Here is a 27285-nt window from a genome sequence, read left to right as displayed (position 1 = left end):
GAGGTTTAGAAGTGCGCAGTGAGTAACGCTTGTAGTATGGATTTTCTGACAAGGTTCAGGCTGTAGGAGGTTGATAGTGTCGGAATGGGATCCGAAACACGTTCTAAGAATTGACGATAGCGATTAAGACTCATGATAGCCACTGGCATGTGATAGCATGTGATCCATAAGTATATTATTGTTTGAGCAGTGAGCACATGGTCAAGACACTGCCAGATCATGCTAGTGAATGCGAAGCCTTCCAGATTCACCTAATCCCCGGAATGAAGCCCAGTCCAGAACACCACGGGCACAAGGATAAAAGCATACTTTGAACTATTGGAGTTCATACAGACACCTTGTTGGAATCCAGCTCCTGCCCACTGAATATTCCTTCCCCCTCTTTGTATCACTAGCACTGTACATAGATTGCTATGCGTTCGCTTACATCTCTTCTATTCATCTTCGATGTGCTTACGTCTCTGCAGGTCTAATCATCCGCGACGACCCTGCCGCTGTCGGCGACTACGTCGCCAACTACATTGCCAAACGGTATCGAGGCTCATATCCACTTTTCCTCGCCTATGATTCATTCCTTTGCCCTAGCATCAATGACTTTGCCCCGACCGCTAGCAACCCTTTCGTACTCGGTCTCCCAACCGGCTCCTCTCCTATTCCAACTTACAAAGCCCTCATCAACAAAGTCAAGGAGGGCAGCTTATCGTGAGTGCTGAATAGTCTGAATTTACTCAAGTACATTTATACATGATTCCAGATTCAAGCATGTCGTCACTTTCAATATGGACGAGTATGTCGGCATTCCTCGCGACCACTCAGAGTCCTACCACACATTCATGTTCCGCGAATTTTTCTCCCATAGTCCGTCCAGTCCAGTCACCCTCGCTGCAGGAATCTGTACTAATTTCATTTATGCAGTCGATATTCCCCCTTCCCAAGTCAATTTACTGGACGGGAATGCCGAAGACTTGATCGCGGAATGCAACGCATACGAGTCCCGCATTAAGCAGGCCGGTGGTATCGAGCTCTTCCTGGGTGGTATCGGCGAAGATGGTCATATCGCATTCAACGAGCCTGGTATGTCTCATTCCTTTCGCCACTCGCCTCCCTTCTGTTCCCTTATGTTGAATCTGTCTTCTCTTCCGTATTATCCGTTCTCTTGATACTTTCATCGACTTGAATAATGCTCATGCCCATGAAAGGCTCGTCCCTCGCCTCCCGGACCCGCATCAAGACACTCGCTTACGACACCATCCTCGCCAACGCCCGCTTCTTTAATAACAATGTTGCCGCTGTCCCCCGCATGGCCCTCACAGTCGGTGTTGCCACAGTGCTTGAAGCAAGGGAAGTCGTGGTTGTGGTCACGGGCCAGAGGAAGAGCTTGGCTCTTAGCAAGGCTATTGGTGAGTCATAGTTTTAGGCTATCTTCGGGCTCATTCATTGATAATATGATTTTTGTCGTGGTGTACACTCACATACAGAGGACGGCGTAAACCATCTTGTGAGTAGGCCCCTTTCTAGCACCTAGCAGAAACCCTACATTGACGTGACACTTAATGCAGTGGACTCTCTCGGCGTTACAGCTCCACCCTTGGGCGTTGATTGTAGTCGATGAAGATGCTACAGCTGGTGCGTGCTGTCGTTGTGACAACATAACATGGCTGACCTTCTGTTAACTTATATTTACGGATAACATTCTGTCGCCCCTCACTTCACATCCCTCCCTTCTTGCCCACCCATGGTCACCTTATTCTAATGTAAAAACAAACTGCGGAACCACAACCCAGAGCTGCACGTCAAAACAGTCAAATATTTCAAGTCGATTGAACGTGTGCAAGATGAGGTGGAGCAACGGCAGGCAGAATTGAAGGCGAGAGGCAGGGAAGAGCATCAGGGGCAGGTCGGCAGTATGGAGTGATGTTGTCTGAATCAGCAAAACCCTAACTTAGTCGTAGTACCGTAGCCGAGCATAGCCGTTCGTACTACTACTCATCTGCAAAACCGGTGATGTGTTACCTGTTCCAACTCGGGGCTTTTACGCTTAATGGCTCTCAGTTACCAGCAGTATACCGTAAATTATAACCGAGAGACCCCGGAAACGTCCGGAACGGTCCGTCTATGTTATTCCCTTATTATACATTGCCCTGCTTATGTACTCCACCCCTGTTTATGCTTTACAGTAGAGTTTTTCTCCTGTAAAAATCAGATTTCAGTTCCCTCTTGTGCTTCTGAGGCCTGAGATATTGTATATACTATTCAAAGGTTGCTGTAGATCATATTTTCAAGTCTGTACAGTTAAAAAAAATATGCAAAGCTATTTGTTATTTTTTGTGTGCATACTACATTTGGTGCTTCAGGGACCTTTAGAGGGCCAAAAAAGCGGTTGAATAGACTCATATATACTCAAAAATGTATAACTACTTGTGCCAAGACATTCTATCATTGAAGGGACAAAAATGCAGATGTGTTTTTGATATGTTTTTCTTGTATTATATGTACAGGTTTCTGGAGCTTGTGTTGGGACAAAAATATGCAAAAAAAGTGTTCTATTGTGACCTATTGTATGTACATAGCATACACTGATACATCTCTACAGTAAATAGGTTGATATGGTATGGTGGTGGGCAGGAATGTACTGGGTGTGGAGTGTGGGAAATGTTGAGATCCAGAGATGACCGGAAATGGCTATGTTTTGGGTGTAGTGACACATTCCCACAGTCTAACAAATGTGGAATTGGTTGATGATGGTGTTGGGGGGGTTTCGGGCTCCGGATGCTCGGACTTGAATGTTACCAAATGTCGGAAGCAAATGAGGCTCCGAGTTGGAACAGGGCACCACATACTCCTGCAAAACCACTGAAATGAACACTTAATTTACACGTGTTATGAACACTTAGACTCTGTTCGGCCAGGACAATTTTGCCCAACTTTGCCCGATTTCAAACAACCAAGTATCATTAAGTAAGCACGGAGCTTGAAACTGATGTCACGCTGATTAGCGTTCTCAGTTGAAAATGCGTGATCGTGACCGGGGTCGGAGTTCGAATCACAGAGGTGGGATCACACTTTGCGCTCCAAGACTTGTCCCAGGCAGGCCCCGAATCACGGTTTTTCGCCCTCGATCACGGTTTTGGCCAGGTGGGATCACACTTTTCGTGGAGCTGATCACGGTTCTGATCACGGTTCTTTGGTGGGCAGGAGAAGTCTTCTCCTCGGGGATTTCCCAGCAGGGGCGGGAACACGACCTTCCCGCTCCCAAGGCCTTCACTCCTAGGTACCAACTCTCTCCCAGGTTCCGTCCCTTCGCGAGGATTCCCAGCAATCCGAATCGCACTCACCATTCAGCCTGCCTGACTGCCATCAATGTTTTGCAACTAATCATTCGCCAGGCCCCCAATTTGTGCGTCGCACTTTTATCATTATCGGGTAAGAACACTCATTCTTTTTTGCAGAAGATATCTGAACAATACACATGCGTTCTTTACAAAAGACACCAGCATCCACCCTCAGCCTTCGAGTTCTCTGATCACACAAGGTCGAGAGGGTGCGAAGTCGGCAATGAAGACCTCCACCATGAATAGTAAGTGGGTCATCTGGTTTTCGCTGCGATGCCGCCATTGATTCGTTCGCGATGGCATGCAGACTCGCTGAGATGATGCATAATCTCATGGGGACCTTCCTCAATCCCCCATGCAACATTATCATTCGCTTTCTGGACACACACATTCCATAGTCTCCTCGAGGCCTTGAGATGTGGAAGCTGGCGGAAGGAGATTCATTTCACGGTACTAGACTGACGACATTAGATAGATTACATGGTCACTATGGTAGCTGAACAATTTATTAAAGCAGGAACAGAACACATTAGATTGGCTCGAGTTCGAGGGGCAGAACCGTGGCTCGCCCTCTCTCATGCGGGCGACGTGTCAGTGCTAGCAGCAGTCATTTGCACCCGTTTCTTCTTTGGCTGAAGTTTGGAGTGGAATTGTGGGACTGACATAGAGCTGCGCTGCTCATCCAGAATTCGAACGGCTTCTGATGCGTGATTGCCGGCGTCCATCGTGGAGTTGATGTGCGTGATGGAGAACATGAATTGCGACCACTGTCGCCTCACCTAAAAATCATGTTGCAGATGAGAGAACAGCAAAGGAAACAGAGACCACTCACATTGTTGTCATTGTGTGGTCGCCAAGTCTGACGGCGCCCTTTGCGAGTCGAGCGGTCCTTTGTTCCTCCCCACTCTTGTTCGATGAGCTGGAGGGGTGGCGTTTGACTGACACTGTCAATTATTGTGCCCTCGTGCCAAGCGGCCCAGAGTTGTTTGATGGTTTGGTATCCACCAAGGTTGCGAGGATGCCAGCAGGCCCAAAGGAGGGATGGCTGCTTCACCATCTCAAAGATGGAGCTCCAGCTGCAGTTTCGAGCCGTGAACTGAGGGAACTGTGGTACAGACGCAGTGACGGGGTCGCAGAAGGCCTCAGCTGATGGAATGATGAGATCGCGACCCGAATGGAAGTCGGGAGGCATTGTCGGCAAGAGAGGCAATATGTGGAAGGAGCAGCCACCGTGGACAACAGTTACTGGGCTCATGATGGGCTGCAGATGCAGTGCAGGTGTTGAACCTTCAGCAGCACGAGCTCCACACTTACCAGTCTGAGGTGCTGGAGGAGGAGGGGGATGCCAGCCCACATCTCCGACTCCTTGTTCTGCTGCTGGGCAAACATTAGCACCCGCAGCAGGCATGGCGCCATGGCCAGCATTGGATGCAGTCACAGGCGAAAATCTGGCTCTGTCGCAGTTCTTCGATGGAGAGAGTGGCTCTGTCCGTCGAAGAAGCTGGTTGCAATGGGAGAGCACGGTGTTTATGGTGGTATCCGACTGGTGTTGCGAGTTTGTGAGAGATACAAAGGCACTTTGTGTGGCAGCCTCCGCAAACGAACTGCTGATGGAAAGGTCAGATTGTGCAGTGGCCTCGAGAGCTTCCCTGGCCCTTGGCCACTGCCGAAGGAACATCTTGGCCTCACTGGACTGCACAACATGCAGCCATTTCAGAAGGGCAGAGTCCGGGAACGGGTGGTGGATTGCAGCAACAACCTTGCATGAGAAGATGAGTATTAGACTTAGAGACCCTTTTCGGTGGCCTTCGGAGCTCACCTGCCAGAAGTAGCCACGGAGGAGCTGCAGCAGCTCGAGGAAGTTGACAGTGCCGTAGTTGATGTTGGGTGCCTGTCGGAGATTCGCCAGAGCATCCTCAGCAAAAGGAAATATTTGCATCTGTAGCTCAGCCGGGACATCAGTTGTTGCCCATGGAACATTGTACTGCTCCCCAACATAGAACCCAGCCAGGGCACAGACAGCCTGTCATAGTAGAGAAAAAGGTTGAATTCACGTTACACAGCCCACAAAGATGCATACTTACTGATTTTGGGATCTTTGCAGCGTACGTCTCACAATGTGTGTTCCCCTCCCAGTGGCCAATGGCATCGACTTCGTCTGCATGTACCCTAAAGGCTGTCAGTCGAACTAGGCTCTCGAAGAACATGCCAAAAATCACAGACCCCATGTCCTCCATCACACTCGGCATTGTACAGCGAGCAAGATGCAGCTTCTTCTTTGATGTGATTGTCGTCGGGCCCAGCATGGTTGTATACATCTTCCGGAGAGCATCACCACTCGATGGCTGTCCGACGTGCTTTCCAAACATGAGTTTAACCTATGCGGAGCCCTCAGCACGGCAACTCTGATATATTGATCAGAAAAACAACCTGACCTCACGCCATGTGGCTGACCGCGACCAGTCCCAGCCATTGACCTTGCTCATCAGGCCCTCTTGATCAAATTGGTAATGGAGTGAGATTGCGAGGGCCCTGATTGGGCACTTCAGTGGGTCCTTGTGCGGGAGCACAAAATTGTAGTCGGGCTCTTGTATCTACAGGCAGGCAAAAAAGCAAGTGGTAAATACACCAGAAACTCAGCCTGTGAGATCACAGATGCTCACGCCGGGCTTCACGACCTTGGTCTCATGGTAGAGTGACAGAACCCCAAAAAAGAACTGCCCACTCCCACTTCTCCTCCCATCAGCTGTTGTATAGTCCGGAACAAAGACTTTGTATGGCTGGATGCAGGATAGCAGAAGAGTGACGAGCTCGTCACCCCAGTTCAATGTGGTGCATTGCCACGTCCAACACTGATGAGCCTTGATGACTGACAGCACTGATGGAGGCCAACAGGTGGGTGGTGATTGGTGTGAGCACAAGCACGATGACAGAGGGACTTACATTGAGTGAGGGACGTGAACACGGACTTCTTGACCTGCTCGAAATGTTCGGGAAATAGGTGGGAGTCCAGGATTGTGTTCTCTGTGACATCAAAGTCTTCACGCCTGGAAGTGAACATGAACGTCAGTAGAAAGCCGCTAATAAATGCACAGAAACTCACTCGAGGCGGAGGCGTTGTGCTTGAACCATCAGCACTTTGTAGAAGTCCGAGATACGTGGGGTGAATGCTGGTTGTGCCTGCGCGAGAGACATATCATCATCGACCTGGCGGCGTCGAACCCGACCAAGCATTGCCATTGTCTTCTTGAGGGAGCTCTTAATATTTCGGCCAGCAGCAAAGGGCACTGATGAGCACGGTGCATATGATTGGAAAGAAAACTCACTGCAGACAAAGATCCATTTGCATGATCTTGTTCGCCACCATTTCGGGTGAGCAGTTTGCGGGTGCCGGTGTACTTAAGGTACTTGATGATGTGGTGTGCATCGATGATCACATCCGGGACTTGTCCCGATGCAATTGCGATGGTCAACCAGCGCTAGTTAGCAGGAACATCAGATTGCGGCCACCAAAAATGACGACTTTATTCGAGATTTACCTTCCATATGTTGAGGACACTTTTCTCAGTTTGCTGTCCACTTTTCCGCCGCGTGCTTATGATAAATTCGTCGACCTTGCAATGACCGTCAGTTGGCATTCCAAGTTCCAGGAGAACACACAGCACTGACCCATGCTCTCGCGGTGTTGATTGCATCCATGCGCTGGCCTGGCAGCAATGCCCACAATCAGTAAAAGTTCAAGCGCACGGATCACGGATCATGATGCTTACCGCTTGCATGAACCAGCGGTTCATCGTCATCTTGACCGTCAGGAGCATTCACACCAGCATCGTCGATGTCGTCTTCTATGCGGCTGCTTTCGCCACTGTCAAATGCATCTTGGAATGAGCGAGCGAGCTGGCTCGCATCGTGCACGGCAAGGGTGTCGATCTCATCAAGCCCCTGGGTGGAGAAGGATGACTGGGTGGGGCCATCAGGCCCCACTGTAGATGGTGCCAGGGCTGGTTTTGGAGTGCTGTGAGGGGGGAAGGGGTGATGAAGGACGAAAAAAAAACGAGACAAGCTCCACATGGACACACCTTTGGCATGCCTGGGATGGAAGCCGTGCCACGAGGTCGGCCTTCCTTCCTTGCACACTCAAGTTCTGCTCACGGCACAACTGCTGGAGTTGCTTCACCGTCATTTTGCTGTTGACGAACATCCGTTGTCAGCATCAACATGTTTTGGACAAGGAATCCACTGACCTGGTAAGTACTGTCTCCTCTGGACTCACTGCACGATGGCACAGTGTAGGGATTAGCTATGCGAGTCAAATCAGTACTGGCAGTAGATACAACAAAATTTGAAACTGAAGTGATGAAGCTCACCTCGTTGACGGTGGGATGGCTGACTTCGCACAGGTCCGAGTGCTGGTGATGGCATGCTGTGATTGGACAGCGCAAGTAAGGCGGGATCGATGGCATCATTGTTGCCGTGGTCAACATCCATTGCCAGTGAGAAAGATGTGTCGGTGTGGAGCAACAACAGCGCTGGACTGTTGGGCGTGAGACAACAACAACAACAACAACAGTGGTCGTTGACACGCGTATGGCACCAAGGGCGGGATTCCTTCCCAAAAAGGATATTTCTGGTCAATTCCTGGGGAATTAGAAAAGTCACGCTTCAACTGTGATTTTGCCTGCCAATCACACACCTAAAAGTGTGATCAGCCGCCAAAAACTTCTCCTGGGGTTTCCAGTTATCAGTAAAAAAAACATATGCCCCACACACCATAATTGCCATGCTCCCCCGCCTCCTATATCACGCTGGAAACCCGCCCACCGATGGAGACACACAAGAAGATCAGGAAGATCGAGAAGAGCAGGAGGAGCAGGATGAGCAGGATGAGCAGGATGAGCAGGATGAGGGGCAGCCTGGTGTAAAAGATGCAGAACAATCAGATGTGAAGAACCTCCAAGCTATCATAAGCTTCTTTCAAAATATGGTAGTTTCAGCCTCTCAAGTTGTTGGTCTTGCCAGGGTCGCCCTAAACTCATATACCCACACTTACTACAACAAACAAGCTTACCATACTTCAGCACTGTCCGGGATTGACTGGGTCAACGAGCTCCTTGAAGGTCACCCAGAACGAATCAGATGCGAGCTCGGTGTACATCACCACGTGTTCGTTACATTGTGCAATATACTTCGTGGCGGCGGAATAAACGACTCCAGAAATGTGACACTGGAAGAGCAGCTAGCCATCTTCCTGTATGCCTGTGTTACAGGCCTCGCTGTACGCCACCTTGCCGAGCGCTTTCAGTGCTCGAATAATACAATATCGAAGTGCGGCGCCCCTACCTCTCCTCCTAATATTTATTTAATCTATTCTACCAGGTATTTTAAACGAATACTTATCACATTGTCCTCCCAACCTATCTATTCCACCTATGTCCAGCTTCCGGATGCAGAAACCCCTGTGCCCGCTGAAATCCTCGCGACGACTAAACTCTATCCCTACTTCGCCAACGTATTTGGCGCCATCGATGGCACTCACATCGCATGCCATCCTGACGCTGCTCGCGACCGCAGAGGCAATTTGACGCAAAATTGCCTTGTTGCCTGTGATTTCAATATGTGTTTCACTTACATGTTAAGTGGCTTCCCAGGGTCTGCAGCAGACGCTCACCTCTACAATGAGGCTCGTTTAACAAATTTCACAATCCCGCCGGGCAAGTTGTACCTTGCAGACGCAGGCTTTGCTGCATGCGACGAATTACTCGTGCCTTACCGTGGTGTGCGCTACCACCTTGCTGAATGGGGCCGGGCACACATGGTGTGAGTTATTCTACTGACTTACCACCTAGTACTAATTTTTTTCAGGCCTTGCAATCCCAAGGAATTGTACAATCTATGTCATGCGCAGCTCCGCAACGTCATCGAACACATATTCGGCGTGTTGAAAAAGCGCTTCCGGATTATTTGCCTCCCTCCCGAGTACAGCCTGGAAATTCAATCCCGCATCCCTCCAGCAGTGTGTTTCGTCCACAACGTCATTCGCATTCACAACCCCGATGACATACTGGATTACCATCGTGTGGAGTCTGATGAGTGGGGGGCACCTTACGACAGTGGCACACTTGCTGATGGGCCACCTACCAATGCAGCACGCACCCGCGCACACCAAGTCCGCGATGAGATCGCGCAAGAAATGTGGGTTGATTATTTGCAAGAACGGCAACGTAGAGGCCAGCCGCCACCGCCTGGTGTACAAGAGTAGTCTAGTTCAATTAGTTCAACATGTTCAAGTATCCCATGTACAATGTATTGCGCTCAATTGTTTTTTTAATCACACATTGTTTGAACTTGAAAGTCTATTGATTGCATGCATGATTGTACATATGTCAAGTAGGTAGGTTCAAGTAGGTACATGTTCCCTAGCCTGCGCTTCCCTCACTTCCTTGAGACGCCGCGCTAAAAAAACCTCACGAACACCATCTCGTTTGATGGAGTTGTACGTATCAGCGATGGTGATGTCGGACTGGAAGAGGTCCATCATGGTGACGACTTCGTTGTCGTCAAGGTTCTTCTCCTCTTGGACCCGAAGTACGGCGCACTGTTTGCGGACCGGGACAGGATCGGTAAAATGTCCAACAACGGTGTCTTGAAGTACCAACGTGGTGTTGGTGATGCTGTCCACTACTTTCCCCCCAAAGTTCTCCAACACGTGCAGCATAGTAAGGCGTTGTGATTTTGAGGACCCCGCCATGCTCCTGGACTTGGAGTTTGGGGGGCGGGACAGACCACGCGAGCTGTCATCTCCATCAGACTTGCGTTTCAGCGAGATTGATGAGGTAGGTGTGGAAGATATGGAAGGGGTGGAAAATGGCTGCAATGCAGTGTTGAAGCCTCTCGGCGTGATAGGAGTGAGAGGCAGCGGCGGTGGCGGCATTGACCTAGAGTCGGTGTTCATCTCGACATCTCTACCACCAGTACCAAACTCGACCCGGTCGAGCGCTTTCTCCAGTGACAGCATGGTGATGTCGCCCTTGCCACTCGTGACGTCACTGGCTGCAGGAGTCGACGTACCTGCAGTGTCGGTAGCGTCGGTGATGTAACTCGGGGTCGGTGCATTCGCTTTGTTGCTGGGGCCGGCGTAGAAGCCAGTCCAGCCGCTGGTGGTCACCGGAACGACACCCTGGAGCTTCTGAAAGTGGGGCCAGCCTTTGTTCTTGAAGCCCCTCGCGTCAGGGTTCTTCTATTAGAATAGTTAGCACAGTAAATAGAGAGAGACAAAGAACACATATTGAGATGTAATCCGCCCACATAGTCTCCCCTCCTTCATCTATATTGGCCCCTTTCTCCATGTCGAACGATAAGCCCGAAGCGCCGTTCATCTTATCGACGACCTTGTACATTTTTCGAATCTATAAATGTATTAGTTAATTAATGACCAGCGCTCACAAACGAGTACTTATGCGACCCCACTTGGACTGACAAGAATTGGAGGTCTTGGGGGCTCCATCAGGCACTGGACCAGCCGCCATATGTAAGGCGGCGTTAGTCCAGAAAGTCTTCGTGAAGTTCATCCCATCGCCTCCTTTTGAGTGCTTGTCGATGATGTAGTCGACCAGCCTCGTTTCATCGGCCAACGACCAAATGCAGCGGTCTTTCGCCTCTCCAGCGGAGTCCTGGTCTTCAGCGGCTGCCCTTTTTTTGCCTTTGCCCTTGGATGGCATGCTGGCGGCACTGCGCAAACGGCGTGAACTCAATCGTGTCCGGGTCGAGGGCATATCGAGTGTAACATAGATTATCGACACATCACAATCAGTCACGCTGAACCGGCACACCGGCATGGTTACTTAATCACACGGTTTTTTGAAATCGGGCAAAGTTGGGCAAAATTGTCCTGGCCGAACAGAGTCTTACGACTTCAGTAGCACATTCATGCGATTGGTGGAGATCCTCTCATTGTCAATATTGTATTTCACTGCACTAAACTTACAAGAGATGCAGAACCAAACATTTTGATCAATGATAATCTTTCGCCATTTCACTGAAGTTAAAATGGACTTGATTTTATCAGAAAGACAAGATGGATAATTATGTAACTAGTGAATCTCTGAGCGCAATGCAAGATACACCTCCTTGTCCGAGAAATTGTTCAGGTAAAAGCTCTCATATACCTCCATTATTATTATGATAATAAATTAAATTAAAATAGCCGTGGCGTTGGCCTGAGCACGGCTCACTGAGCAAAAAGTCGACAAATACATTTGCAAACTAATCTAGGCTAGTAATCTGACATTTTAGATACAAATATATCATCATCACTGTTGTTCTCGTCATCCAAAAAGAATGTGTCCCAACCCTGTTCGTCATCTGCAACATCACCCTCCTTCTCCAAAATATCAGCTTCGGTGTCAGACTCATTGAGTTCTTCTTCCACAAGTGATGAAGGCCCAGCCTCACGAAACAAAAGATCATTGCGTAGTGAGCATTTAAGACTTTGGAGCGCTTCCACTATTAGGGATCCGCACGGGTATGGGTGACCCGTGCGGGTCACGGGTACGGGTACTACTGGGGTACAGGTACGGGTCAGATTTCTGAGACCCGTGCTCTAACCCATACCCCTGGTGTACCCGTGAGCCGTAGTTGTAAGATATGGTCATTATAATATGGTAATAGCCATCGGCAGATATGCCAAACTGCACCACCCCAAGGCCAATGCCTATTTCCCTAGCTCGTACCCACAAGCTTAGTCATGGCCAAATTTATGTTACTGGTCAATATCACCGCAGTTTTGGGAATTTTGAAACTCAGCTATGTTTTCCACATTTGTCAGATGTTTTGGTATGTTTTATTCCGCAATTTTGGCCTCCAAAAAACACATCCTGTTTTGGTCACCTCCTCATGTCAGGCCTCCCCACATTATTCCCACACTCCGCATTTTCGCATTTTTAGCCACCTGCTGTGGGAATTACCCCACAACACCCAAAACATCATCCCAATATGGTATACCACATAATTATAATTATTCCCACACCCTCCCCACCTCACTGCAGCTTCACCACTACACCACAATAGGTCCTCCCTTGTATTTAAGTAGTAGTTTGGTATATACATGTATAATATTATATAATAGACCGCTTTTTTGTCTATTTGTGTGCCTGCTCCTCCTCCAGGGCCTTTTCAAAATAGGGTAGGGTACAGAACATTTTCGCACTTTTGCCCCTTTGATAGGGGTGTGTTCTACTATATTCAGAACATTTTCATGAGCATATATGTATATGAGTAGATTCCCATCATTATTTGACCCTCTGAAGTGTCCTACATCAATAGATATAGCACATATGCAATAAAACACAGAATATGCCCCCATTTAATTATTTCTAGGTGAATGGACTTGTAAAAATGATGACCAACATCTATTCAACAATAGGAACAATGTTTCAGGAGCCCAGGACCGTAGGATAATCCCCTGTTGCATGGGGTGCCCCCCCTCTCCTGGTGGTTTACCCCCTGTGAAAATTTTCCCTGTAGGACCGGACCTCAATTGAGGTAGGGGGTCTGTTTCTATGTATATCTAAGGTAGTTCTATCATATAGCTGATCCAGGACACACATAGGATCCTGCTACAGGAACAAAAACATAGAAAATCGCATTTTTGACACTTTTGATGTTTTCAAGTCCCTTACACTTGCACAACTGACCAGGCCTGCTCATACATGATCAGTAGTACATTCAAAAATATGTTTTATGCCAAGGATCAGCCCTACATATGGTGCAAATGTGATATCTCATGTACAGGGGGTATTTCTACTGATAAGAAGCCTACATAGTAGTCGAGCCTGTGATAAGTGATCTAAAACCTGGGATACGTCCTGTACATGCCCCTGATGATAGATTTAAAGTTTTAGAAAGATCCATTAAGGACTGACTGAATAGCAAGTAAAATCACATATGTGTGAAAAGTGACAATTGACATCTTTTCACACAAAGTTACATTTATATATGATACAGCTCAAACATTTCATTAAAAATATGTAGGATACAAGGTAGACTACTGAATGAACCTATACTACATACTGCCCTGAGGTTGAAGGGTGGTGGAAGGGATGTGGTGTATATCTGAGTTGACCCAGCATTAAAGTCCAACTACTGCCCAACTGACCATTTTCGATGTTTTGGGTCTTTGAACTTTCCCACACTCAATTTCTTATCTATTTCACTTCCTCAGGACTCAATTCTTGTTGGATCTTTCTGTACCATTAGGCCTAAGATACTGAATATATTTTAAATCTACTCCAGGTGTCTGATTATTACATTTCGATGTATTGAAAGTATGGTGTGACGTTAGTTGTAGTCACGGACTAGATGTAACGGCACAGTGAAAACTGACAGAGTCTCTCGCAAGGTCACCAGATACCAGTCCGGTTTATTTGGAAAGAACTAGGGAACTGTACATACGAGCTGTGATTATATAGAACGTAGTGTAGAGTGCTCGTGATTAATTAGAATTGAAATAAAGAAAATGATATGTGTTCTCTAGTGAGGTCGACGTTCCAGGCCTCGGTTTCTGATCGTGATCGGTTCCCATGCTCATCGATCAAGGTAACCGTCACATACTCCCCTCCAGGGTGTGTCTACGCCCTTTCACTTCTCCCTCGGCTTCTTTCCCTGAGTGCCATCCCCGTCCTTCTTTCCGTCCTTGCTAATCTCCTTGGTCCGAACGGTGGTCTCCCCTTCGTCATCTATTTCCATACGCGCTGGCACGTTGGTCGAGGGGGAGGTGGTTCTGGGACCTGTGCTCGATCCTTCACCTCTGTCTCCGTGGTATGTGTTCCGTCGTGTTCCTCGGGTGCTGAAGTCACCCTTCTGTTTCTTAGCAGCCTTCCGCTTGGCGATGGACTTATCTCTCCATTTGCGCCTCTTCTTCGCAGTTTTGAGGCTGGCCCAGAGCGCTTCTTCGAGAAGCTCAGATTTATGGGCAGTGAGGTAACGCGCGCCTTCAGGTGTGGCTCCAGGATGCGAAGTAGGTGGCCTAGTGGCCTCCTCTCCTACAAGGTATGTAAGGGAGGGCGCTGGGCCAAGGATCTGGGGATGTTCGGCGTCACCCTGGACCATTTGGGTAATGCGTCCCTGGCCAGACTGCAGTATGTTGAAGGATAGTGTGAAGTCGGTGTACCCATTAGGGTAGGGACGTTGGGAGGCGGTTCCAGCCCGTAGGTGAGCGTCGTATTCAACATATGCGCGCAGCATGTCTATAGTAACGAGTATGTCGGCAGTATCCCCTACAGCGCTGGGAAGCGTGAAGCGATGCAAGTTGACTCGATGGAGAAAGGGGGGTGCCATGGTGGAATGTTTTCGAGGTGGACGGACAGTAGACGAGGTTTTGGAGTGGTGTGAGGTGAGTGGTTTAGCTTTGATGGGGGGTTTCTTGAGGTATTTGCTGACCGGGTTTTTATAGCATCAAATTTCGAATCGTAGGTGTCCTAAAAACACCTGGGGATCATCTTTCGGAGGTTCCCCGCTACCGCGTGTCAGATCCGAGACACCCTCGATCCCAAGCAGGCTAAAATACTCAGTAAGTGCGCCAAGTTTTTCTACTTGATCATATGGTAACCAAGTCTTATCCCCTGACTTCCAGAGGATTTCAAACGTGGAGTCCGTTCGTTGCCCATGGTGAGTCAGTATCTTATCGATCGCCCATTCTGACTCAGAATCTTCAAAGTCTGCAACTTGCGTCTCGAGGCGACCGGGAAATAGTCTATCGTCGTTAGGTATATGTATCCTAAGGTACAAAGAATGGAATACGGGGTGTATTCCCCTCTGCTTAAGCCTATTCGGTAACTCCAGTCTGAATGAGTTGTTTCGAAAATCCTTGGTGATTTTATAGGGGCCAATGAACTTTGGTACTAACTTTCGTGCACTACCCTTGGGTAGTGACATATTTTTAGTTGACACATATACCAGATCTCCCTTTACTAGGGGACAAGCCCTTCAATGCTTATTAGCCTCGTAAGTTTGTTTCACTCGCGCTGATAAAATAGCATCGTGTGCTGACATGATAGCATTTTTCATTCTCTGGGCGAAGACCCTAATGCCCGGGTATTCTGAAGGTCCAGGTGCGTTCCAGATCATCGATCGTGGTGTTCGTCCTGATCCGACGAAAAATGGTGATAGCAGTGTAGATTCCGATCGCGCAAGATTGATCACAAATTCTATTCCAGGTAACTTCGACACCCAATCCCGCTGATTAGGGCCTACGCATGCTCTAAGCATTTGCGTTACCGTTCGGTTCGCCCTCTCAGTGGATCCATCCGTCTCAGGGTGATAGGCACTCGACATTTTGAGTTGCACACCAATAAGTTTGTTAAGGCGAGTCCAGAAGTTACTAGTAAATAGCACATCTCTATCACTAATGATTGCTCTAGGTAATCCGTGATGTTTATACACCTCTGCAAAGACTAGTTCGGCTACGTCTTGGGCCGTGTAGTTAGTTCGACTTGGCACGAGGTGCACCATCCCCGATAATAGGTCGATGATGACCGTGACCGAGTCGTATTCTCCGTCCCGATCCTTCGAAAGGGGGAACGGACCTACAAAGTCGATTCCAATGGCTTCCCATGGCTGGGACGCCACAGGTAAGGGATTTAACAAGCTATACGGCTTTTGATTAGGAGGCTTGCTTTGCTGACATATTTTGCATGATGCACAGAACAAATGCACGTCCCGTGCCATGGACTTCCACCATACGTGTTCATGTAGGTAGGATAATGTCTTGTCCGCACACAAATGGGCCAGGATTGAATGGGCTTGGTCTATGACCGTCTCAATAAGTCTTCTCTTCCCGACATTAATATCAGGTATGCATAGCGATACCCTGTCCTTGAGCTTGATTCTTACTAACCCGTCTTTTACTTCAAAGTTCCGAAATTCCTTTGGTGACTCAAGAATTGTCTTGAACAGCGGATCTTCTTTATATTGGTGCTTCAATTGCTCCAACAATTCAGTCTCATGAGGGTATGTGACCGGGATTATTTCTGGTGTCTCTTCCTCATTATTATTATCTTTGTCTCTATCCAGGTTTTTATCCAGATTTATCTGGTCCCTCCCCTCCATTTGTGTTGGTGGGGTCACAGGCTCACGCGGTCCACGCAAGACGAATCGATCTCTCACGCGACAGGCGAACTCCGCGCTCGTTTCCATCCTTACTGGTGCTGCTGGCAAAGGTAGACCCCTTCCAGACTCAATGGCCTTCTGGCGCTTGGGAAGTCGACCTCCCACAGGAACCGCAGCCCCTCGTGACGAACTGAATCCACCGCCCATGGAACGGCTGGCAACCTCACGGTGGTTTCCTCCGCCCTTAGAACTGCCCCTGCCCTTGGGACTGCTGGCATGGGAAGACCCATGTGCCCCCCCTCTATAAGTAGTCTGAACCATGGCAGGTTTGTCCATCCCCCTGCCTCGGGCCCCGTTGCGCGCTAACAACTGTAGAAGTCCTTCAGATGATTTTGAAGCCACCTGAAGGCCTGATACCGACGTTGGCTGCTCAGGGCGGTCCGTCCCTCCCTGAGAGCTCATCTGACCAGTTTTATAGGCCCATAATCGTGCTAGGGACGCCGCAGTCCTCTTCCTCTCACTACGCCGCGGTGTCATTGCTTCAGCCTCCGCCCCAATGAAGACAGGCATGCTGACCAAGTCAGATATATCAGCAGTAGGTGAGTGCTCGTCATGTGTTACATACTCGCTGACTGAACGAACCGTCCCAGGTGCATCAAAGTCGTACATTCTCGACAGCGCGTCCGGTAGTACATTATGCTCACCAGGGAGGTACTGGATGGCAAAGTCAAACTCGCCCAACTTCTCCATCCAGCGGGCTTGTCGCCCAGACAAATTCTTTTGATTCAGTAAGTGAATCAAACTCTTATGATCTGTTAACCATATAAACGGGCATCCCTGTAGGATGTCCCGGTGACGGAGCATGGTCTCAACCCCCACTAACATTTCTTGCTCATGTACAGGATAATTGCATTGTGCCGCATTGAGTTTTGCGGAGTAAAATGCCGCGACCTTCACAATTTTCCACTCTCTCCCTTGCGCTATGATGCCCCCAATCCCTGTGGGGCAGGCATCCATCATCATCCAGACCTGGGGTTGGTCTGGACCATAGGTGAGTGGTACCCTGTTATGTTCCGTGCATGCTGCTACATAATGCTTTACCTCCTCAAAAGCTCGTTGTTCCGTTTCGTCCCATCGAAAGGGGACCGTATCTCCGCAAACAGCTGATAATACCCCCAGTGGTATTCGTGCCTTGTGGATATCATCCGCGAGGTACCCAACCGCCCCAATAAAACCTCTACAGAGGTCGCGATTGGTAGGCGTCTTCCAATGTAAGACCTTATCTACTTTATCAGGGTCCATCCTAATTCCGTCATCACTAACTATTCGTCCTAGGATTCGCATCACTGGGTTCAAGAACTTAAGCTTCTTCTCGCTGAGGAATAGCTTTTCGCGCTCGAGGATTTTTACCACCTTCTTACGTGCTCAATATGATCCTCAAGCGTATCTGAATATATTATGATATCATCTAGGTATACATCCATGAATATACCTATGTACTCCCCGAAGAGGTAGTTCATGACTGCCTGGTAAGTGGCAGGCACGTTGCAATCGCCCTGCTGAAGGACGTGGCTCACCATATTCCCGTCTGGGGTTGTCATTGCGGCACGTGGAACGTGCTCTGGAATGACACATATCTGCTCATAAGCATCTTGTCCGTCCATTAGGGAACAATATCTCTTTCTAGCTACGCGACGGAGTATTCCTTCCATGTCTGGAAGAGGTGATGTGAGTTTTCTTGTGTTTTTATTGCATTCACACAAATCTACTACCGTCCGCAGTCTATCTGTCCCGGGCTTTCTAATGAAAAGCATCGGGACCGTATTCCCAGCACTAGTCATCTGCCATCTACCAGATGCAAGGTATGCACTTCGTTTTTTAGCCCACTGAGGTCTCATAGGCTCAGGGCATCGCGAGGGTCGCCATGGGTAGATTTTCGTCTCATCAATCAATGGTACAGTATGATTTATTGCTCGCAAGGGAGGTAAGCTCGTGTCTGCTGCCTTGGCACACAACGGTTTCACTAACTCAACCAGAAGCGCTCTGGCTTTCTCAATCTCATCCTGGAACACGTCCACGGCCCTTGATTCAAGTGTCGTAACCCCAGTTCCTTTCAGCGGAAGCGGGTCCATACTCCCTAGTACCACTCGTGGTGCGTTGAATCCTACTGTCACGCTATGTTGGTACAGAAATGGTGTACCGAGTATTAAATCATAATTTTGCAGGTTTATAACATCGAAATAGCGCTGGTAATCCGCGCCCTGATACTGGAACCTCACCTGGGTACCATAGTTTACCTCGGACCTGGATCCCTGTACTGCTAACTGAATTGTTAACGGTTTTTCTAGCGTGGTAAGCTTACAATTCAGCTGTTCGGCTGTAGTTAGCGACATAAAGTCTGCTAAAGATCCAGTATCAATTAGGGCCCTTGCTGGCCTCCCATTTACATGGACTACGACCACTACGGGCTTTGGAATCGCGCGTCGAAAGTCCCGGGTCATGGCTGAATTGCGCTGTAAAGTGGGGTAAGTGTCTCGTGGTACTTGTACCCCGCACACACTAATTTCTGTTCTAGGCCAGTCCGACCTCTCGACAGACTTCACAAGGCTCCCAAATTCTATCAACCAGCTTAAGGTCTGCGATAGCACCTTTTGCGTGTCTTGAGGTATGGTGAACATGTGGGCCATTCCCTTATACTGACCATCATTTCTCCGTAGCAAATCAAGGTCTAGGGCTAGGCGTAATCGTCGTACTTGATGGGCATACCACTGTTCTGGGTCCCACCTCCATAGACGGGCTTTACCTACAGGTACTTTTATTTTCAAATCAAGTTTCCTGTCGCTGATCTCGTAGTCCCCGTCCTTCACTCTTAGGCACGTGAACCTCAGCGGGTTTCTTCCCGTTTTTTGACAGGCGCATTCAATCGTACTTAGGGGTTCCTTAGGGGAGAAGTCTCCCAGCCACCATACTATGTGCTCAGATACAGCATCTCCCATTTCTGGTTTGAGGTTCTTCCGTTCTCGAGCTACTGCCCTCAACCATGACTTATCATAGCCTAATGCTGACCCAAGATGAATCCAATACGCGCAGTCTAGCCGGTACCACAGATTCTCAAGATTTTCCCTGGGGATCCTCATGTCCACTCCAAGACCTTTATGTAAGTAATCCTCAATGATGTATTCGTCCTCTGACACTAAATAGACATTAAAGCGATCAGGATCATTCCAGCTCTGATCTGGATGCCCCTTCTCGTCCCCAGGGTATCGAATACCCTGGAGAATTCCTTCTGCTCTCTTAGCCGTGGGGTCTCTAAAACCTCTAGGGCGAATTTTTGAGGCAGAAGCTGTTGGTACGTGCAATTCGTCCACGTCTTCCAACCATAGCGAAGCTGACCCTAAGAACAGCTCGTCTTGAGTTGTCATGGACTCAGCCAATTCGCGAAGCTTCTCGGCATCGCTTGATGCTATGTGCACCCCAAAACTTGGCACACCAGGGGGCTTGTAAGGTGAGTTGTATTTCACGTTCATTCGTTTAGGACAGTTGCGGGATAAATGACCTGTTTCCTTACAGGTGTAACAACGCCCTTCCACACTCAACCTCGCCTTTTCCTCAGCGCCAAGGTTGTCATTGGATCTCGGGGTTCGTTGCCCTTCTCGCTGCCCTGACTCCCTAGAAACAAAGGTATCACATTTATTCGTTTCCCCAGAGTTTCGTCGTGGTATGAACTGATTTTGGGGAGGACGTCTGTCCGTTCCCCGTTCCCTCTTTCCCTTAGGATGTCGTGGTGAAGCAGCTGCACTGCCAATCACTGGTGAGTTATCCTTTTCTCTCTTGGTAGACTTATGATCTCGTCCCATAGGCACCGAGTGGGCTATTTCAATTATCTCAGCTGCGGCCTGGACCTCCTTAAACGAGGATACCTCTGGATTTAATTCCTTTTTCCAGAGTTCACGCTGAATCTCTGCATTCAGTCCAGTCCATAGGCGAGTCACCCTATCTCGTTCCTCCACATCCCCAATCATATTCCATAGCTCATTTAGCTCATAGATATAATCTTGGACGGACTTGTTGTTCTGGAAACAGTGCTTCAACTTACCATGCTGTTCCGTCCGGAAATTAATAGGGAAGCAGTAGTTAAATAGTTCTGTGAAGAACTCGCGGAGGTGCCATCGGTATGGATAACCCGATACTTCTTGTATATAAAACTCATGTGCCTTGCTTTTGAGAAAATGCAACAGCACGAAGACTTTCTTTTTAGATTTAACTTTACCATCGTTCACGTATGCCGTCCCTTCCGTTATAAATCGATGGAAGGCGCGCGAGTCAACGTCGCCATCATATACCGTCGGGGGTATGGGCTTCAACGTGGTTCGTTTATTCTTCCTTTTCAAACTCTTTCGAGAGCACTTACTCTTCTTTTTCTTTGTTCTAGAGTCCTCATCACTAGTACTAGATTCTGATGAGCTCGTCTTATCCTCCGAGCTATCGGATGAACTCGACGTGGACTCTGACGACGACGAAGAACTCGGGTCTTCCCCGACTCTTGTCTTCCGTCCAAGTCGCCCTAGCGCCTGTCCTATGTAGGATTTGGATGCTACCTGATGCACAGGCTCCATGGCCTGTGGGGTCATCCTATGCGTCCTGCGATCTGAAGCGGGCCTGACCACCCTATCCACCAAGGTCTTAACTGGATCCTGCGGCTTCACACGGGAAGCCACTATTTGTTCTCGGACCGCCTTTTGCTCGGTGAGTAGTTTGATCCTTTCATCATATTCCCGACGAAGGCGATTTTCCGCCCTAGCAACCGCGATATCAATTGCCTTCTGCTGTAGGGCAGCCTGCTCGAAGATATCAGGTTCCCAACTCTTCATCAGAGGCCGCTTCACAAACTGGTGAGTTGCAGTCTCTTCTTCAGACAAAGACTCCGTTTGACTAGCCAATTCCTTGGCCGTTTTGAAGGATTCGAGGGCCGCGCGCTGTTCTTCTATGTCGATGTCCTCGTCATCGGATATGGCAGTCCCCCAGTTCCTGGGATCGATTCCCTTGCCCTTAGAGGGTCCCTCTCCACGGTCAGTGTCCCTTATAGCGGTCTCTCGTTGTGCGCTAATACCAACTTCTCGCCTAGCGAGTCTCTTTTTCTCAGACAAGGTAAGCAGTTCTTCTGCCTTTCCAACGGTCTTTCTTTGCTCACTAGAGAGCAACTCGGGTGTCTTGGGCCGAGCCTTTCTTTTGCGGATGACTTCCATCCAAGGGTGATCACTATCATCCTCCTCACTGCTGGTGCGTTCATTCCTTCCGATTGTGGACTGATTCTCATCACGCTCGGGCATTCCTTCAACAGATTTATTATTATTATTATTATTACTATCTACCCCCACATCTACTGTATAGTCTGGGGTAATAGTACTATCCTGGGCAACCGATTGGTTGCTCGCAGGGCTACTCGCACGGACCACGTCGCTATACGAACGAACGGGTCTCAACACGGCTGGACTTGGGCTTGTGGTCTCTGAGGACCGCCCCGCCGAAGTCAATGGGGACTCAACAGAGTTGGGCAGCTCAGCTGTTGCGCTGGGGCCCTCCGCCAGAGTAGGTACGCTAGATAGTAGGTTAACAATTAATTTTCCGAAGTTGTCTCTCACCGTGGCGTTCTTTTCGCTTGCAGGGGTAGAAACTGAGCTAGCTCTAGCGCGGGAGCGCGAGCGCAGGTTATATGTCATCGTGGATGGGGTTTTTATCATCGTCACGGTTTGCAGACGTGGTGGGCCGGACCAGTCAGCGGTAGTGACGAAGAGGTAGGAAGGGTTTTGAGTTTAAAACTCAAAGAGTAGTTTAGGGGTTTTGGGGAAGGTGAAAAAATATGTGATGTTAGTTGTAGTCACAGACTAGATGTAACAGCACAGTGAAAACTGACAGAGTCTCTCTCACAAGGTCACCAGATACCAGTCCGGTTTATTTGGAAAGAACTAGGGAACTGTACATACGAGCTGTGATTATATAGAACGTAGTGTAGAATGCCTGTGATTAATTAGAATTGAAATAAAGAAAATGATATGTGTTCTCTAGTGAGGTCGACGTTCCAGGCCTCGGTTTCTGGTCGTGATCGGTTCCCATGCTCATCGATCAAGGTAACCGTCACATATGGGCTCCTTATCAGTAGAAATAGCAAGCATTCACACTAACTCAAACTCCTGGCCTATTTTGAGCTGATCCTTGTGACAAAAAGCAAGTATATATACTATAATAATGATATATGAACAGGTTGTATTACTTATGCAAGAGTAAGATACTGAAAAACATCAAAAGTGTCAAAAATGCGATTTTCTATGTTTGTGTTCCTGTGGCAGGATCCTATGTGTGTCCTGGATCAGCTATATGATAGAACTACCTTAGATATACATAGAAACAGACCCCCTACCTCAATTGAGGTCCGGTCCTACAAGGAAAATTTTCACAGGGGGTAAACCACCAGGAGAGGGGGGGCACACCATGCAACAGGGGATTATCCTACGGTCCTGGGCTCCTGATACATTGTTCCTATTGTTGAATAGATGTTGGGCATCATTTTTACAAGTCCGTTCACCTAGAAATAATTAAATGGGGGCATATTCTGTGTTGTATTGCATATGTGCTATATCTATTGATGTAGGACACTTCAGAGGGTCAAATAATGATGGGAATCTACTCATATACATATATGCTCATGAAAATGTTCTGAATATAGTAGAACACACCCCTATCAAAGGGGCAAAAGTGCGAAAATGTTCTGTACCCTACCCTATTTTGAAAAGGCCCTGGAGGAGGAGCAGGCACACAAATAGACAAAAAAGTGGTCTATTATATAATATTATACATGTATATACCAAACTACTACTTAAATACAAGGGAGGACCTATTGTGGTGTAGTGGTGAAGCTGCAGTGAGGTGGGGGGGGGTGTGGGAATAATTATAATTATGTGGTATACCATATTGGGATGATGTTTTGGGTGTTGTGGGGTAATTCCCACAGCAGGTCAAGAGGCGTGCGATCGGTAAGTTCCAGACACCAACCATTTTAGTTCGGTGACCCACCACCACCACCGTTACAGTGACCTCACGTGAGGTCACATGCCCAAATCGAGTAATTCTGTAACATTTGAAAATCTTACTGGTACATCGAGACACATCTCAATATTCACGCATCGTTTACGCGTCGTATGCAATATAATGAGACAGAAACATGCGTATATTGATTCCTGAGTAATACTATGCAATTGGAACCTACGAAATCCACGAGAACATGAGATAGCAAGTGTAAGAAAGCAGAATCATAGCGAGCGAGAGTCTTGTACGTGCGATCGATTTTGATCTGAACCTTGCATTCTTCGTGTCCCGAACGTCCGCAGAATCCACATGGCTGATGGTGACCGACCTAAAAATTAAAATCAATACACTAAGGCTATATGATCATAGCACGAACTCACCTGTTCCTTCAGATTGTCTTCGATGCTCGTTACACCACGAGATGCTCGCAATATGTGCTCACCAACGTGTGCACGCATCGAGTCCGTCTTGTTCCCGCATAGCGGACACTCTGATAATGGGCCAGATTCGCTGGCAGCAAGTCATTCACTTGCCTCGGTACAAATGATACCTGCTGAACCTATGTAATTACATTAGTAGTATATCCAATATATATAAAATGAAGCTCACCATCTGGGAGTGCGTAAGGAAAAGTCGAGGGATCTGAGGGACTAGGGACTAGGGACTTGAATGATAGTCTTGAGCGCGATTGAATTCTCGCAGGCTTTGCTCCATAACGCATCACAGGCGAAAGAGAGTACAGATTCTTCAACCACCCACGTGTTCCCAATGTTGTTCAATGCGTGAAAGTAGTCGGAGTTGATGTCATCACGCAAACGTACACATGTTGTCTCCGGGTTGACAAGTTCAATGAGAAGTCCAGGTACCGAAATTTCGACGACCTTGTCGGTTGAATGACTGATACCTTGAATGCTCGAGTTCGTTTTGATGTAGTCGCCCGTCCAAAGCCAGGAACATTGTTTGGCAGGTTGATGCGTAGGGAGCAAGGACAAGATCTGGCCGGTAAGTTTGACGTGAGCAGTGCATACGTTGGGGATGAGGATGTCGTGACGCGTGATTCCATGGTGTTTGATGAGGGTGGAACATACGAGGGCGATTGTAAGGGTATGGTTAGCACGGACAATGGTCAGGAAGATATCCCAGATGATAAATGTGTTACCACCGGTGATAGACCTGCCCGGGAGCTTGCGTTGTCGGTTGACCTTTGTAAATCCAGTACTGTAGACCCGCTCCTGTCGGTTGAGGGACTTTGCAATGAAGAATTTGTTGAGCACACGTCGGCATATTGTTTCCTTGTGAATATATTTGCCGTTAACGAGAAGGTAGTCGTCAGCGTTGATTCCAGGTCCGGATGCAAGAGCTGGAGCAGCGGAGGGTGATGATGGGGTAGGGGTAATGTTAGGGTTGCCGGAGGGAACACCGTGCGTCAGCGCTTCCTCGAGTGTGAGGGTATCTTCTTCCAACTCCGGCTCTTCATCGACGGTAGGAGCTGCTGGGATAGAATTATCAGAAAGTGGGACTCCTGCTGGCTCTGCGGTACTCGTCAACTCAACCTCTAACGCAACTCCTAAATATTTGTTTCCCCCCAAGGGCGCATCAGGTCACAGCCTGGCTCCGAAAAAAAGATCTCAAATGCGCAGCATACTGCAGGGACATGAGCATCAGCGAGAACAGTCAACGCCATCTCACGACCATGTTTCCAAGCAGACGGTAGGTCACAGTGGGAGGCAACTACATCTCCAACCCATAAGTCCCGCCGAATGTGGTCAAGACCTTCGACACACGTGAGTTTGAGCCGTCGGGAGCCAGATTCAAGGTCTGGGTGTCTCTTGAAGACGGTGTTGATATCTTTGGCAGCGCCAATTCGATCGAGTGCTTGTGAGTAGTTCATGGCAGAATTATGCTGCCCCTTCATACGCGTGATGCCGAACAGCTTCTCAAGACGATCGTCGCCGGACTGTATGAGCCAAAACCCTTGTGAGCCGTCAAGCTTTTGCTGTTTGGCGATGCAAAAACACGCGTTCTTGACCATTGTCTGCGAGTCGTAGTAAAGGACGTGTGGCATGAAAGATGACTGATGAAGTCGGAAGAACGTGAAGGTGAGGTGAGCATAGCGGCTGAGGTGCGCGACTTGTTCTTGGAGCGAGAGCGTGATGTCGATAAAAGGGAGGAGTAGAGATTCTAAGATGGCGCCTAGAGCTTTGATTGCCGCCATGTCAGCACACATGCCAACGTCACCAGAGATAGTGTCGACTTTGAGTTTGGAAAGGGAGATGATGGCTTGCATCAGTTCGACGGCTCGTGGTACGTCCTGAGGATCATCTGGGTTCAGAAGCTTCGTTATGGACGATTCATCTTGTTCAGGGAGCCATGCGAGGTAGCGTGCAAGCACGGCACTGGTGACTGAGTGCCCGTTGTTGAGTTTCATCCCTTTGCAAGTTCGAAGTAAGGTGCACCAGCCTAGTATTATTGTCGTTAGTGTCGTGTACAACAATTAAAAAAATGACTTATGCTTGAATATATGCTTATAGTCGAAATCCAACGTAATCTCGTCATCTCCAGTTGCGAGGTTGAGTCCGGGCATGTGAGACAGTGTCCCGTATAGCCTAGATGTCGATGAGAGTTCAGACTTGAGAAACATGCGATGTCCTGCTGCTCTACGTGTCGAATCTCCGTCAGTTGCGACGCTGAAAATCGGTCCAAGGTGTTCTTCGGCTCCAGTTGCTCGCCAACGATCTCTTGTCAAAGTGAAAATGGCGACCATGGTATTGGAATCCTCACACTTGCACGTGGGCGCACCGAAGATAGGAAAAATCTCGTCATCTCCAAATGCACCCTACTGCCATGACTGACATCTCTTTGCCAAGGTGCACTGTGCCATCTGCAAGTTTCTCTGCGATGCGCAGTGCTGAGTCGTACGTGTGAAGTGTTGGATCAACGAGATGCGAGTGGGAGTGACAAAGACCGATGACAGTATTGGAGGCACGGTGATGGGAGGCACGTTCCTCGAGCGCGATTTCATCCATCATGAGGGAGTGTCCACGACGAGGGACGACAACACTACCTAAAGGTGTGAGGATGAGGGCGTTTATATTCGTGTCAAGTTGTGAGGCTGCGATTGGGCCTATCGTAGGCGTGATGGATGTAAAGGTGCGATGTGCTTGCAGGGTGCGTAATGACGGTAAGCCTAAGCGGTGACTAAAGGCGTATACCAGTTGACGTCCCCCGAGCCGATAGGCTAATGTTGCGATGTCGAGATCATCCCCGCTGTAGCCCCGTGGATGATAAGTGCCGGCAATAGCATCTTCGAGGGTGTTGATGATCTGTCGGATGCTTGCTCCTCGCTTCAGGGCAACAGTAAGGATATACTGCAAGCGAGGAACATCGTGCTCCGACAAGGCCATGATCAGGGCCTTGTAATCGTCCAAACGTGTGAGGACGTGCGAGACTTTGCACGCATCATTTAAGCCCTAGTATACAACTTGTTAGCGCTGTCCTTATTTGAGATAAATTATACTACTCACCTTTAACTTCAAACGGTTATTTTCTTCTGCATAGTGCTGTGTGACCGGTCCTTAACAATCTTGAACGGACATAGGTTTTCCGATACCCACCGCATGATTTCCACCCTGGAGAAAGTAAGCCCCAACAACAATGATAACACGAAGATCTTACTTGGTTTCTGCCCATGTGTGCTGGCAGTGCAAGTAAGTCAGTTTATCTTTTCCTTTTCGTTCAAATGATGCAGTGATTGTTCCATTCTTCA

The 27285-nt window shown here is 48.5% G+C and overlaps 6 protein-coding genes across 6 annotated transcripts; 1 reads left to right on the top strand and 5 right to left on the bottom strand.

The window, feature by feature from the left end:
* The first annotated feature begins 190 nt into the window (after positions 1-190).
* DEU56DRAFT_823104 (uncharacterized protein) lies at positions 191-2216 on the top strand. The gene is made up of 9 exons (XM_041354180.1): positions 191-417; positions 468-531; positions 586-702; positions 755-858; positions 916-1074; positions 1200-1400; positions 1479-1498; positions 1560-1626; positions 1785-2216. Exons 1-9 carry the CDS (start codon positions 414-416, stop codon positions 1913-1915), a joined length of 867 nt encoding a protein of 288 aa, XP_041204842.1. The 5' UTR covers positions 191-413; the 3' UTR covers positions 1916-2216.
* Positions 2217-3907: 1691 nt separating this feature from the next.
* DEU56DRAFT_743176 (uncharacterized protein) lies at positions 3908-4524 on the bottom strand (the record flags this gene model as incomplete). Its single annotated transcript, XM_041348993.1, has 2 exons — positions 3908-4111; positions 4165-4524. The coding sequence occupies 2 exons, from the start codon at positions 4522-4524 to the stop codon at positions 3908-3910; spliced, it is 564 nt and encodes a 187-aa protein (XP_041204841.1).
* A 270-nt stretch (positions 4525-4794) lies between these two features.
* On the bottom strand, positions 4795-6946 carry DEU56DRAFT_721617 (uncharacterized protein; the record flags this gene model as incomplete). Its single annotated transcript, XM_041347700.1, has 9 exons — positions 4795-4833; positions 4903-5091; positions 5152-5355; positions 5522-5710; positions 5768-5919; positions 6058-6210; positions 6276-6379; positions 6666-6811; positions 6872-6946. Coding segments are annotated over 9 exons (1251 nt in total), but the record flags the coding sequence as incomplete, so codon positions are not given.
* Positions 6947-13967: 7021 nt separating this feature from the next.
* Positions 13968-14666, bottom strand: DEU56DRAFT_916174 (uncharacterized protein; the record flags this gene model as incomplete). The annotated part of the gene is made up of 1 exon (XM_041357834.1): positions 13968-14666. One exon carries the CDS (start codon positions 14664-14666, stop codon positions 13968-13970), a length of 699 nt encoding a protein of 232 aa, XP_041204839.1.
* Positions 14667-25086: 10420 nt separating this feature from the next.
* DEU56DRAFT_743256 (uncharacterized protein) lies at positions 25087-25947 on the bottom strand (the record flags this gene model as incomplete). The annotated part of the gene is made up of 1 exon (XM_041348997.1): positions 25087-25947. One exon carries the CDS (start codon positions 25945-25947, stop codon positions 25087-25089), a length of 861 nt encoding a protein of 286 aa, XP_041204838.1.
* A 66-nt stretch (positions 25948-26013) lies between these two features.
* On the bottom strand, positions 26014-27209 carry DEU56DRAFT_916170 (uncharacterized protein; the record flags this gene model as incomplete). The annotated part of the gene is made up of 5 exons (XM_041357833.1): positions 26014-26257; positions 26373-26989; positions 27044-27079; positions 27134-27148; positions 27195-27209. The coding sequence occupies 5 exons, from the start codon at positions 27207-27209 to the stop codon at positions 26014-26016; spliced, it is 927 nt and encodes a 308-aa protein (XP_041204837.1).
* Between the last annotated feature and the right edge of the window lie 76 nt (positions 27210-27285).

This window comes from Suillus clintonianus, assembly GCF_016758775.1.
Source record: "Suillus clintonianus strain FC179 chromosome Unknown DEU56scaffold_81, whole genome shotgun sequence".
NCBI classification, from domain to species: Eukaryota; Fungi; Basidiomycota; class Agaricomycetes; order Boletales; family Suillaceae; genus Suillus; species Suillus clintonianus.
The sequence above is the reverse complement of the archived record's forward strand: the minus strand, read 5'-3'. Positions and strand labels throughout refer to the sequence as shown.